The sequence below is a fragment of the Nomia melanderi genome, chromosome 6 (genome assembly GCF_051020985.1).
Source record: "Nomia melanderi isolate GNS246 chromosome 6, iyNomMela1, whole genome shotgun sequence".
Lineage (NCBI taxonomy): Eukaryota > Metazoa > Arthropoda > Insecta > Hymenoptera > Halictidae > Nomia > Nomia melanderi.
In genome coordinates, this window is record NC_135004.1 from 50,001 (window position 1) to 65,258 (window position 15,258).

General features: G+C 34.0%; 1 protein-coding gene across 4 annotated transcripts in view; it reads right to left on the bottom strand.

Annotated features, from left to right (window-relative positions):
- mnb (minibrain) overlaps positions 1 to 15,258 on the bottom strand; it is a 78,539-nt gene that overhangs the window by 2,462 nt on the left and 60,819 nt on the right. For 3 of the 4 annotated variants that reach the window (XM_076368548.1, XM_076368550.1, XM_076368551.1), the window contains exons 3-9: positions 13,261 to 13,526; positions 8,885 to 9,053; positions 8,072 to 8,239; positions 7,692 to 7,978; positions 7,469 to 7,615; positions 5,976 to 6,408; positions 1 to 2,884 (exon numbers count right to left, since the gene is read on the bottom strand). The exon at positions 1 to 2,884 is cut by the window's left edge and continues 2,462 nt beyond it. In XM_076368548.1, coding sequence (XP_076224663.1) covers positions 2,427 to 2,884; positions 5,976 to 6,408; positions 7,469 to 7,615; positions 7,692 to 7,978; positions 8,072 to 8,239; positions 8,885 to 9,053; positions 13,261 to 13,526 — 1,928 coding nt within the window. In that variant the 3' untranslated portion in view covers positions 1 to 2,426. The remainder of the gene's footprint in view (positions 2,885 to 5,975; positions 6,409 to 7,468; positions 7,616 to 7,691; positions 7,979 to 8,071; positions 8,240 to 8,884; positions 9,054 to 13,260; positions 13,527 to 15,258) is intronic. The other variant, XM_076368552.1, reaches the window with a different exon arrangement.

Consider the following 15,258-nt stretch of genomic DNA (forward strand, 5'->3'; position numbering starts at 1 on the left):
ATTCGCTGTCAATTCGCAAAAATAAGATTACAAGTTCGTGATTTCCTTGAGATGCGCAGAAAATGATTCTTAATTGTGTCGCATTTTGTAATTCGGAGTAGACCACATTTTACCTAATAAATTGTAACAAGTACGAATGAACAAATCCATGTATCGATACCATTAAAAAGTAACATATTAAAAGTTTAATCAATGTTTAAAAAAAGAAAATAAACGCGTAGCATCACATACTCGCAGTAAACTGGCGAGAAGTTGACATACTGTATACAATAAAACATTTAAGTATCGTTTCAATCTATAATGGTAATAATTCGTTTCAATCTATAATAGTAATAATTCGTTTCATATAAAACAATACAAAATCGTCAATAAAATATGATAAAATCATGTTTAAAAGATTAACCAGTTTAGTACACGCGTCGCAACAAAAAGAAGAATGTCGAGTGATAGAGAGAAAAAGAGAGAGAAAGAGCAAGAAAGAGAGAGTGAGAGGGGGAGGGGGGCAAGAGAGAGAGAGAGAGAGAGAGAGAGAGAGAGAGAGAGAGAGAGAGAGAGATGCAAAATATCTCAAGGATTGGTATTTGTTGCAGTGTATGCTGTTAATAAGTATCGAAAAATTTAGGTCACTCGTCGTGTCGTTTTAATCTTTTCTTTTTATATATATATTATCTTATCGCTATTGACACAATTTATTTGTATTTAATGTTTCGCAATCTGGCATCATATTCCTGTAATGGTGTTACTTTTAGTGCTTCGCATCCAAAAATACCGAAAACGAAAATAATACGAGAAAAAAACTTGTTAAATTGATGTCTGTTAGCCTAATTAATCGAAATAAAAAAAGAAAAGGAGAAGTACGCAAATGCCAGAAAACGATTACGAACTTACGCCGAAGTTACAACAATACAATATAAATAAACGCTATAATTATCGAAGTGAAACGGCAAAAATCAATTACGACCGCCATTGGAAACATATGCATATGAGTACGCGCGTATCGTTTATTATAAAGTATCTAGGTTTTTGTATGATTATATCATTCTTGATCGATCTTACATGTATACTGCTTTTTTTAACTTTCTTATTACTGTGTATTTTTTCCTTCTGTATAAATATGTATTGTTGTCTGAATCATGCAAACCTCGTTTGTTTAAAGTTCCTTTTATTTTATCAGCAACAAACTGACGTTCGCAACATCCTCTTCTCTGTTCATCAAAGTAAATAAAAGAGTCGAGTGAGACCACACTTAAAACTAGGTCCTAAAGCTGCACTCTTATCAATTATCTATGTATATTGTACAAATAACTAGCATTCGACGCGACTGTTTGCTAGCAATTACTTGCTAAACCGTTTACATTCGTGACATTGTGTATAAAACTCTATTGGAGTATATGCTTACACTGGTAATTCTTACTTTTTCTCCTCCTGCCTTTTTTTCTTTATCCATCTTTATAATAGTAATTAATTATCACGTTTTCGCTCTCTAGGCCACACAGTTTTGGGTGCCAAATGTTTTTGTTTTTTCCGTTTTCTTTTTTTTTTTGTTAACGACGTTTCTGCACGCGACTAAAGCATTTTATGGAGTGTTCGTAGAATCGGGCAGGACCCGAGAGGCCAGCTGGGTTCATCCTCACTAGACCATATTTGTCCGTCCGTGCTCATAAGCAAAGTATCATAAGCTTTTGCGCCGGACGCGGTGTATCCGTGCCCAATGTAAGACCAGTCGGCTTCTTAAGAGAGACAAACAGAAAACTAAGAAGGGAAAGAAAAACAAACGGAAAAAGAGGAGGCTTCCCTCGTGTTCTCCTTTGCATTCCCTCGTAATATTCCGTCATCGAATCGATTTTTCATCCTCGGTCTTTATCTCTTTAAAAACCGGCACGTATAGTTTCCGAAGCTCTATTTTCATGAACGAAGGTGCGACGAGCTTCTCGCACGATGCGTTACACCTCGTTAAACCCTGCCTTTTGTATCTGTCCCATTCCCGAATCGAAATAGTATACCTTTTCTTTTTCCTCGTTTTGTTACCACAGTGTCGCGATACCTTTTTCCCGTTTACTCGTTTCTTTCACGCTCTTACACGGCGACATCGCGCGCTCGTGTCGCTTACAACGGGATACCATTCGCAGCCGACATTCAACGACGAAATGCAAAGCAACGCAACGGGGAAGGACCTTCAAGCTCCTGCTGCCCGTTCTCATTGCCCTCCGTTTTGTTTTCTTCTCCTTGCATTTTTCTCTTTTTTTTCTTTTGTTGTTCCTTTACTCGCTCTCATAAACAGTACGATAAGTTCTTTGCGATATCGTCGTGTACATTGTATATACAGTATGTATAATCACCTAACATATTTTTGACGGTACCGCGAGATCGCGGGCGACAGTGATCATCGACCGTCACGTCGTGGTTTTCCATTTTGCTCTTTTCGTTCAGTGAATAGCTACTGGACTCTGCTGGACGCATACTCCAACCATAGGACTGTCTTCCCTTTCCGGATCTCTCTGTTTACCGGTCGAGACTGTCGACGGTTGCCTGACTATCCCGTGCGCATCAGTCGTCGGATAGCCGTAATTATAGAAATTCTGCTGCTGAATCATCGGCGAAGTCATCATCGCAGGCAGATGGGGTATTCCAGGGAGAATTAGGCTATTATACGATCCAAGAGAGCTTTGTATCAGGGAGCTGTCTACAGATTGCATGGACATTGGCCCGGATGCAGAGACCCCGGTGGCCGAGGTTGATGGATAACCTGTCGTTACCACGCGTCGACTGCCCAAATGCCGAGGCGAAGACTCGCATTCCATCGGTTGGTAGCCACCAGGGAGACTTGATCCTTGCATCGGATTGCCACTGTTACTGCTTCCCTGTCCTGACATGGTTACCAGTCCTGGGGCATCAAGAGAAAACAATTTAAGACCATGTGAATGACGAGCCGGTGACCTCACACTAATCCAAAGATCATCCAATGAATTACTAGCTCTTATGATAAAACATCGCTATAGGAGAATCAAAACACATAAAAAAAAAATTTTCAAAAAAAAAACTACTACAGGGATACATTCCAGGCACTGAACTTAATGTTTTATTGTCTCATTTTATTCCCTCTCTTCCACTTTCCATTGTTAAGTCGAGTAACAAATTGTAGATTTTCATTTGTAAAACTGTACATTTGTTTACCTCAGTGTTCGAGTATACTAGATAATAAGTTTCAGTCTCCTCTATACTGCTATTAATAATTGTGACACATTATTGTTAAATGATGGAAGAAGATTTTATGTAGTTTTCATGAACTTAAATATTTCTTACAAAACTTGTTACTTATTGAAAATTCTACGACGGTATATTTCTCTTTAAAATACATCAGATAGAATGTCATTATAAAATGGTATTCATAATTATTTTGATTAAATTTAAAAATTGAATTTATAAGTCTTATCAGCTGATTTATGAACATTTACACATACAGTTAAAATTCAACAAGTTCTTAAGTATATTATAATATCTCAACTTTCTAACTAATTATAGTTTACTTCACCATTCAAATACGTATTTTACTACCACATACCATTCGTACCATCAATTTTGACAATGTTACATTTCATATTCTGTATTAATATCTATCATAGATAAAATTAAGTCTACTTTAAAGAATAAGGGAAGAGAAATTTGCAATGTCCAAATTAACATAAATACATAATGCTCAAATTTAACATAGCACTTAACAAATTTGCATACGCTTCTCTTAATGGTATAAGATGTTATTATGATATACCTATACAATACACCTATTACCACTTAAAATTACAATTAAAATTTTCCACAAAATACCAGTTAGCTACTATTGTGAAATAAAAGAATCATGTTTAAACTAGCGTATACTTTAGTCATAAACGTGGTTAAATGAATCATAGAAAAGGATTCGATTTTACAAGATGAGGAAAATATATATTTAAATGATTAACTTCTTCATCGGAATATTGTTTTTCATTAAGAAAAAGTTACCAAGTATTTATTGGAATAATAATAAAATTTGAAATAATAAATCCTACTAATACCATCAGATTTCTAGTAAAAAAATCTTTTATTATTCAGATATTCTTTTACGTATAGTGTATACAATTATTTGCACCTAAAATAAATTTCATGTATTTTGATAAACATTTACACACCCTGTATTCCATATTTCTCCAGTTTACTTATAAAAACTGTACAAAGTAGAAAGAAATTATTCGAGTAAAATGGAACCTACAGAAATGAATGTGCATCGTATACGTTCACGAAATTCTTGTGTGTTACACAGGAATTTTCAATGTAACAGCAATATCTAATGTCTCGCATATTTGACGAGGACGTACTCCTAAACGTGCTGTATGCAAGCGGTTAAGGCATGCATAAAATAAAGTACAAGACAATGAAGTAATCGCTCTACAGAAAAGAAACTTAATTAACACAGATATGCTATTCAAATACTTTTAGTTGGAATACACTCTTTGATATCAAGCAACCGACATATTACATATGCATACAATGAAACACGCGTCATAATGACCATATGATGATTCGTCATATTCTTTACAGGTTACATACACGTTTGCATGGAGAACATTAGGAAGAACATATTCCAGTAATGGTATTTGATGTTTGCTATTTCGAAATTCTAGGATAGCACGTCATATCGACAAGAACATTCTAAAGTAATAATCTTATTACAGATGTATTAATTGTATAGAAGAATATTGTATCGAGGTTTGGAGGCACGGGCAATCAATGTGAATCCGTGTCTCGTTTCGAAGAATTGAAAGTGCGAGTTTCATTTGGTTAAGCAAGCAAGGTTTCGCATATTACATCCGAGGCCAGGATATGATTATTATCAGGGACATTGTTAGTTTCTCAGCTTGTAGGATTGTTTGTTAGACAGAACTTACTTATGTTAGTAAGTAAGATTAGGGTTGGGGCCTAGGACAGGTCGTCGCCGCCCCGCGGATACGACAGTCATCGAGCCACGTACTGTCCCCCCATCATATCTACGGGCAACAACAAGTATTGTTTAGTTTGCGCAGAAAATAAAAGATATCAGTAAGGGATATACCTTATAGAAACACTATTAAAATAATTAATTACTAAACAACACATTTTAAGCATTAAATAATCTACTAATAAAATACTCCTTTCACTCTTACTATTGTATGATCCAAAAATTCTTTGTGAACGGAAATATTCGTTTTACAAATAGTGTTAATCGCCAATTTTTCAAATGAGCTTCGTAACTTTTTATTAAAAAATAATACGAGGAAGTTTCTTATTTTCTGCACAAATTAAAGCCTGCCTAAATCTTCAATGTTATGGAGTGGTTCCATAAAATGTTAAGTCGATTTAATAGTATACTTTCGAAACTTTTGTGAGAATCGTTTATGTTCCGATCTGAAGATTTTAATTATGTGAGAAGCGAAATAATTCAAAAGATTTCCTTAATTTTTTATCTTGACCAATTCATAATATTTTTTAGATAAATGTTTATATGTTTCTAATGTTAAAGCTTAATAAATGATATGAAAGAGAAATTGTGTATGAGATAAATAGAATTTGCAATTAACAATCTCAATTTTGTATGTGGTATAATACATAAAGACCCATTGTTACCTCTAACATTTAATCATATAGTTATTGAAAGTTTATATACATCTTACATTATAAAGTATGTATTTACTTGCTGTATGAAAAGCCCCTTAAAAGTGATAATACGTACAGAAAAATTATTGTTCATTATTCCATCAAAGAAATTTAAAGAGACACAGTACAGCTTAACTTGTAACCAGAACGAATGTTTGAGAATGCTATTATTGTAAGCAGTGTGATCTTAATATACATTAAACATGTTAATTATAAATAAGGACTATCAGTAATTTGTCACGCATTAAATTGATCCATTAAGTAAAAGAATGTAAGCTATAGATACTAATACGTATACAATAACTTACCGTGATCCTGGCTCATCGATACTACTGCCGGGCTCGTGTTAGCACTGTTGGCAGCAGCAATATTCGTGTTGGTCCCCTCGTCGGCTGTTCGCTTAAAGAAATTGTGCTGAAGTGCGTAATACGGCGTCACCCTTGTTTTCGGATCAAAATCCAGCATCCGCAGAATCAAGTCTTTGAATTTGAGGTAATCAGAAATTGAATGGCCAGGTTCACCTATCCTTCTACCACCAGGGCCTCCGCTTTCCACGCCCAAGATATCGTGCAGGCGCCTCGTGCCAGGAGGTTTGTACTTTTTACCGTCCTTAGATTTTTTCAGCACATACGAGCCATCCGTGGGGATTTTGTCAAAGTATTTCCGCGCTTTGTGCGCTTGGTCCAATATATGTTTCGGTGGCATTCCTAGTACTTCTACGATTTTATTCATTTGATCGACCTGAAAAATCATCGAATATGATAAATAAATTACTCTTACGCCATAGACATGCAGTGAAGAATTAATTAGTGTTAACCCTCAGTGTGCTGGATAAAAAGAATAAAGTACTGTATAATACAATAGTATAACACTGTATAATATTCCAATCTTTAAAACTATGGGTTGATTCTATTAAAAAGAAAAATATAATTACTAGATTGCGGAACTTAACGAAAATTCACAATTTTGGACAATAATTGATAAAAAAGGAAGTTGATTTTCATTACTGGCGGTTGCGGCATATTTGTTTAAGTTTTGAATAACATCTCCCACTTGTAGCTTTTTAACGTAGTAACTTTACGTGTCGTGGCTTTAATGCAATTTCAGTGTAATGCCCTTGCAATGTAACGTTGTTTTACTATACATTTAAACATTAATTCTGTATTTCATCGAAGATCGGTTTGAACTAGCTACTGCAAAATTAAATAAATGCAGATGGCTCATACAGTTGGCGATTAAATTCCGAACTGAAGCGATAAAAATCCTCGTTTTAACATGGCAATCCACTAATTATATTTGGAAATTGCAAACACGTGTACACTTTATTATTTTGCACAAATTTGTTTTTTTTTCTTTTTTTTTAATATAGAACTGATAGAGATTACATAGTAATATATTAATTTGTTATTACGAAATTCTATACTTTTTTCTATAGTACATTGAATACTGTTATAAAATATAAATCTTTGGGGCTATGAAACATCAGGATCAAATATGCTTGATACTGCTTGAAAACGCTCAATTTTAACCAAGTAAGGGATAAGTGCATTACGTAAAAAGCCGGTAACGATAAGATGAAAAGTGTTAATGAAATGAACATATAACTTCAATAAAAAATAACAGAAAGGTTATGCAAATAAAGTTTTATTAATGGGATCGTTATATTTTCAGCCAATTAGATTTTCTTTAGACTGAGAAATTAAAAAAAGAAACTTAGCATACTGGTTTGTCCTTGGTGGTGGTGATGGGGGAGGTGGGTGATTATAAATAAAAAGAAATTCATGTAGTTATAAATCATTACCTCATTGGCCCCACTGAACAGAGGTTCTCCTGTATGCATTTCAACTAAAATACATCCTAGACTCCACATGTCTATCGCAAGGTCGTAAGGTATTCCTAACAAGACTTCAGGAGATCGATAAAACCTAGATTGAATATACTGGTATATCTGCAAATGGGAAAGAGTGAAAATTAGTGTGAAGACGTGTGACGATATCTAATGAAGACGTTGTTGGATCACTCACTCTTTGTCCAAGCTGACACGAACTACCGAAGTCCACTATTTTTATCGCACTTCGTTTGGGATTGCACAAAAGTATGTTTTCGGGTTTCAGATCACAGTGAATGATGTTCAATTCCGGTGTAGACAGGAACAAAAGGGCAGTACACAGTTGCTGTGCAAACTTTCTCGTTAAGTTCAACGACACTCCTCGAAAATTCGTATTTCTAAGTAGATCATATAGATTATACGATAACAGTTCGAATACCAGACATAAGTGATTCCGCCACATAAAATGCCTTTTCAGCTTAACTGCAATTGAAAATCGTTTCATAAGATAGTTTTGCTTAAGGCATAATATGAGTTATATATGTGAGTTGGCAATTTTTTGTGTCAGAAACAGACCTATATAATATTTGTTATCGGTATCCGCCCTGTTCATCATTTCCAATAGCCTCACTTCGATTTGCGCTTGATTTAGAAAAGGTTTTTTATTCTTGATAATTTTTATTGCCACTTGCGTTTGTTCTTCATGATCAAACGCTTTTACTACTTGGCCGAAACTGCCTTTACCTGCAAATTACATGTATATATAATAATCACATTTTACATGCGAGATCTCAAGATAATTTGTTAAATTATTTTCAAACTGTGAATTTTATGTATTTATATTATTTATACATTATTTACTGTTTTATATTCTTCTATAAATACCTTATTCATTTATTATTTATGATTAATATCTCGGAATGAAATATCATTCATATTTATAAAAAAAAAAAAAATAGAATTAGGAAACTGTAGATAATTAGTTATAAATATAGAATTTATTTCTTAAAAAATCTATCATTTTATAAAGAACTTTCCATTGTTATTCCATATTTTTTTCACATTTTTTAATTTAAAATCAATTTCTTTCGAATTGCATCATCAATTTACTAATTCAGTATATCAATTTATGTATACTTTGTAATGTAATATTTTCATTCTCTAGCGTTTTAATAACTTTCTATAACAATTAATAAGATAGATACACTTCCAATGAAACGTAGAGCAGAACGAATTGTTGCACACTATTAACCAAAAGTGAATTATATATTAATTACATAATTACACTAATATATTCATATGAGAAAAGAAAATCATATCCTTCTATTCTTATAACGCGTTAAAAATGTTCGATGTTAACAAGAATAATGTCAACAACAAGTCTTTTACCTATTAACGAATCGATCTCATAGCGATCGAGGAACTTTTCCCCATTTTTGATAATATAATCATGATTATCGTCATCCCAGCCATCGTTGTACAATTTTCTTTCCTTTTTATGGGAACCATCTTCTCCTTGCATCTGTTGCGCCCTTCTCTTCTTCTTAGCGTAATAAACCTGCAAATTACGAGCAGAAATTAATGAAAAGTGAAGAAGAAATATCATATTCAAAAGTAATATTGTTTAACTCTAAACAGTCAACTGAATAAATTCAGTTTCACATACACATGGAAGTCAAGGCACATCAAACCTGAACATCAAATTGAATACCCCTATCTATCAACACGTTGACTGCCACTGATGGTGAATGGTCGCCGATGACCTGAACGTCCAAATTGCTCGAAAACAATTACAAAAAGAAAACTGATGTCGAATCAAAATATTTAGTTACATAGGTAGCTAAATGGTAATGTAGCTTAAGAGCTATGATACCAACTCATTAATAATTAATTCTAATGCCATTTATATTTGTTATGAAACGATAAGTAATAATATTCGTATAATAATACGAAACAATGAAAATTCCTATGGCGGTCGACGTGTTAATTCACATATTTACAGTAGAACCTCGTATAACGCGATCAAATGATCCTCTGCCTGCATTCCCTTTTTCTCTACTGGTCCAACTTCTTTCTCTGCTTGTATTTACTTTCTTACGAAGAATCTCATTTGTATAGCTATTTTTCGACAGTTGTTTAATTGCGTTATTAGGGGTTCTACGGTATATCTAAATATCTATAATAAGTCGTATATAACAGAATTTGCTGTTGCACAGCCTGGTACACGGATGTGGTTATTTAATTTATTAACGTTTCTAATACTCCGACAGGAAATTGATTTATACTGAAAAATACCTAAAATTCAACGTCAAATGAAATAATTGGAATAGCATAGTCTCGAGATCATAACGATCTCTAATAGCTCGTTCGAAAGGAGTAAATACTCATTATGGGAAAACATGCAAACAAGAATGTTTCTTGGCATATTTTTTCGGTTTTATTTGGTTTTTGAAATTTTATTGGTCATTGAAGTTTGCACCTGCGGTTTTTAGATACGAAACCCACTACGAACCGGTTTTTGATGACCGACTTTTGTTCCACCTAAAATGTGTTCCAGTAAATTTCTATTTGTTCTATCGTTACTATTTTGTGTGAAATTCCCTATAGAAACATTGGTAATGTCTAATACGGCGGCAAATGTTTATCACTGTAAAAGAAATATTAAATTTAAAGTTGAACGAACATTTATTAACATTTATAACGTTTGTTTTTCTATACTAAATAATTTTTAAGTACGTAGGAACCACCAATATAGAAACAACATAGACATGTAATTTTATTATACGAAAACGTTAGTCTTGTAAGTTCGCATGATACTTCATTTAAAAAGTGTATGACGGTGAAACACTACTTAAAAATGTTTAAATTTCTAAGTGTTACGTATTACGTTTCGTTTCTGTTACCCTGACAACACAACGAAAACAATAAACTTCCAAAAGAGAAAAGAATGAACTGCGTTTAAAACACAAGTGTTCATTTTGTTTGTTTACGAAAGAGCGTGAAATAAAATGATAAGCTCAGCAATAATAAATTCAATTATGTAGGTTTTATTAAAAATATTCTTTAATCAGACTGTTTACGAATATTGAAAAAGAAACACTGTCAAGTATGAATACAATAGAATTGAAGGTACATGTTTAAGTTGTTGCTTATTCGGGAGAACAATTGCTACAGGAAATAAAATTTCCGATTATCGATTTTGCTTTCGTGAAATTTCTATAGAAAAACGGCGATTCGAATAAATATTCGACGTCCAATTATATCTTTATACTTGAACGACATAACAGTTAGGAGGGAAAGGAAAGTGAACGAATAAGTAAGTATGTACGTGGGTATGTAGTTGAAGGAGACGCGGACGTAATCGAAACGAAGAAGATGAGGAGGTGGGCACCGAGTAACAGATGACGAGCAAACGAGATAGAGAGAGGAGGGGAGTGATTGAGTAAACTCTGATGTAATTCGTAAATTACAAGAAATATCTTAGAGATAACCGAACATTTTATCACGTTTGGTTAGATCATTAATTTTCTGAAATCTTTTTCATTCATTGTTAGTTCATTAATCTTGTTTACAGTCTTCACTGTAATAATTCTACGAAAATCGTGAAACATACGAAACCATGTTGCAACTAGTGAATTTTTATTTTCATTAACCTTTACCCTATAACAACGCGTTAGACTCGTGGTGAAGATTTTAACACTAAACGCTAAGTGAAGAGGAATATAGGTTATTCTTGATTTAATATGACATTTTTTGATTTGGAAGTATCAGTCATTTGATCGAGTATGCCACGTTTAGCCTTAAACAGAATTAAACAAGCACGTCGCTAAACGTCCATTTAATCAATTTATCGTTAGCTTAGTATTTTATATTCTCAATAAAAGTTCATATAGAGACACTTGAACGTGGTTCTACCGTTTGTGACAAGAACAGCTGAGTCACAATGGTTCTGCATCAGTGACAAACACGTTTCGTTGATTCTCTGAATTTTGCGTCATGTAAATTACTTCTAATTAACAATACACGTCAATTTCAATTGGTTTCTTTTCCTTTGTTTCATGTATAGCACTGTAAGTGTAATTATTCAACGTTATTATCACCTTCAGGTACTCGATTGATACACCTCACATTGCGTTATAGGGGCTCTTATTTTCAAATTTAACATTTCCACTGAGAACTGAATAAAAGATTTCTGAATTTATCAGAAGCTTCTTTTTTTAATGCATTTAAAATATTCTTATTGCAATTATTATATTTTATTATTAACTAACTACTTAATGCTAATCGCTTTCATAAAAATATTCAGAACTATGTTGCATATTAGAATTTTCATTTAAGAACTGGATATTCTTTGGTCAAAATGACTACCGTCCGTATCTGTTGAGATATGGATCTTTTTTCCTGAATATATGAAATATAAAGATATGTCAATTGAAGTCTTCCAATAAAATTTTTCTTATTACTTTCGTAATAGGCACACATAAAGGCCACTATTCGAGTGCGATGGGGCTTCCATTTCAGTTCAGGAACTAAATAACCTTTTTCTATTTTTACATAAAACAATTCTAAACGGTCCCATTATTCCATTCTGCCATTTCTAAGCAGGCACTAACAAAAACAAAAACGAACAGTTACAAGGAAAGCAAATAAATAAGCTTAATTTGATTCCAAGAATCTAAGCCGGCACTTTTAGACAGTGTAACGGCGAAAGGAGAAGCGCAATCGCGTCGCTCGCCACTCAAACGGTTAACTCTTTGAGTGCTGTGGGCGCATATATGCGTTTTCCGATCTTTTTAGTCCCACACGCGCCGTGATGACAATTATAAGCGTATGCGATTAACACTAAAACTACGGAGCAGTTAAATTGACTTTTTGAAATTCCTCTATAGAAATTTCAAGAGTGCGTCTATCGAGACCTTAATCGATTTACAATTCACTTTGCGTGTCGCTAAATCAATTCCTTTAATGATTTCTCGTAGAAACATCTGTTATTTTTTCGGTAATTGAAAAAAGAAAACATCGGGAATGTATTATTAGTATGGTGAAATCGAGGAATTACAATTACAATTTAATTACAACTTAATTAATTGTACCAGGTGTCAGTAGTTGATCATTTGCAAAGGAAACGTGAAGAATAAGGTTTTTGAAAGTAATAATATCGACAAAGACGCGACAGATATGCTACAGCATCTACCGTCCCCACTCCGGAACACTTTTACCTGAATTGAATTGTTTCTCGTAAAAATTAACCATTTATTTCATCGACGCTGATTGTACGTCTTCGTATCGTAATTTCCTTAACGTTGCAAATAAATGATATTAATGTAATCTCACCTTTAGTGTTTTCGGTTTTACTGTAAGTGGTCAACTAATAACTAACATATGGTTAATTACTACGTAGTTTCCTCGTTTCAAAGGGTGGTCAATTTTTGACGCAAGTGTGGAATTTTCAAGAATGTCTATCAAATTTGGATAATATAACTATTTCAAGAAAGCTTAGTTCAAACAGCATTTTCACGCATAGTATCTCTCTGTTTAATAAAGGACTAAGCGTTTGCTATTATTCACGCGGAAAATTCGCCTTAATTGGTCAACTAACTGGTGCTTCTACCCCTACTTGACATAATTCATCGATATTCAGACGAGCAACAAAATATTCCGTCCACCATTTCGGAACGTTTCGGCTGGGAATGAATTCAGCATTCGAAAGGTTCGTTATAAATTCAAAAGAGATTAAAATAAAAATAAGAAAGAGCATCGTTTACCTCATTGATGTGCTTGTAAGTTTTGATGAGATCGACACTGAGTTTCCTAAGGGGTGCGGTGGCTGGATCACGAAACCTAGGGGGTATCCTAGCTTGCATGGCGTGAATATCCGCAGGAGTTTCTTGGGGAACCCCGCCGGTTCCGCCACCGGCACCGGCGCCCCCGCATACTGAGGGGGGCAGGGGCTCCTCCGCTACCAAACGACCATAAAGGGGTGCGCCACCCCCGCCGCCACCGCCTCCGCCCGTTCCCGCCCTCCCGCTTACTGAAAATCAAACATGATAGAATTAGTTGTGATCATTGGACGCTGGACAACAATGCGTAGACTGGAGCAGTGTTTCCCAACCAATTTTAACCTGTTAACTGTGGAATTTCGTTTGAAAAATCTCCCGTTTTGCGCGCAATGAAACGAAACGATGAAACGTGTACGCGTCAAACGCAGGACGAATACGCCTAGGGAATATTTCAATGAATTAATAGAAAAACCAAAGCAAAACAAAGAAGAAATACATACATGTTTATCTGAAGAAAATTATTCATCGTTGAAAGAATTAGTATGAAACGTAGTTAACTGGCTAAAAAGAGGTTGGAAGCAGTTATGACATCGATTTCGGTACCGACAGGAACCGTTTTAGAACCGTCTTGGAACAGTTACGAAGAATCGAAATAGAGAAGCCTTTGCACTCGGAAGTTTTTAACTAGAAACATTCAACATTTTCAAAGGAGATATAGACGACATATTCTTTGAAACTAGCTAGTTAAAGAATGTATGTAAATTAAGAGACAATGCTATTTCATCGGAATATTTCATATATTCAGGCGTCATACAAAACTTAACATTAGATACAAAACTTGAAAATTTTGGTATATTAAATCAAGCGGTGACTGAGAGCTAACTGTCGACTGGAAAAAGGGCTATTAGATATATCGGTTCTATAATTGTTATTTTCCGGCTCTAAAATAAAAACATAATCGAAAAATAATAATTATAGAACCGACATTACACAGAACCAGAACCGATCTAATAATAGTTACTTCTTTATTTCGATTCTCTATAACTATTTCAGTTGAAATTAATATGTAATATATAATAATTTCGATCAGTTTTATTTTCTGAGTATTTTCAAACCCTATTCTCAACCTTGTTTCCATCATGGGGCATTTCCTTTAATCATCGATAACTCGAAAACTAAGGTACGTTCATATAGCATTTTCTATTATTCGTTTTGGCCTGTATATTTACACCCTAAAGTAGTGACATGTATTTATGGATCACCCTGTATAACTGTATCGTTGTCGTGAAATTGGTTGATCATTCTTTCTAGATTACATTCAACTGTTCAATAGCTCTACACGTGAATTAGAGATTTCTAGCGTAGATTTACTCTCGATCCGCTTGTATGTTCGGATCAACTCTTAACCGGTGAACTAAGTTTTGTTAACAAACTCGAAATTTGCTAAGTTAATTTGATTGCTGTTATGTTAAAGAAAAACGTCAAGCATATTAAATTCTTTTAACATGTATGAAAGCTACATTATTTTCAATAATTTTTAATAATCGTTAATCATTTTTAGTAGACTTTTTGGTAGAAAAAGAAAGAATTCTATGAGGTACGTGCTCATAATTCAATGATCATTTAAAAATGGTATTTCACATCGATTTGCGAGAGACAAATGATAGCAAAATTTATTGAATTCCAATGGATGTATTACGATTTGATATTATAAGGTGAGTGGTTTAAACAAGTGACAATAATAAAATTTTGATCGTAATAAATTGTTAGTCGTTCAGAAAACTGTCCCTCATACCACCCTGCCCAGCCAGTTAAGGGTTAAAGGTTAAAACCTTTTTGGGGCGCATATATTCCACTTGCGAACTCGATTAAAAATTAATCACGATTTAGTGTACTACAGACACGATAATCGTGTCGGTTGTTAAAGAACAGATACTCTGTGTAAAATATATTCAGTTCTCGATTTTCACGGTACTTTTTGTA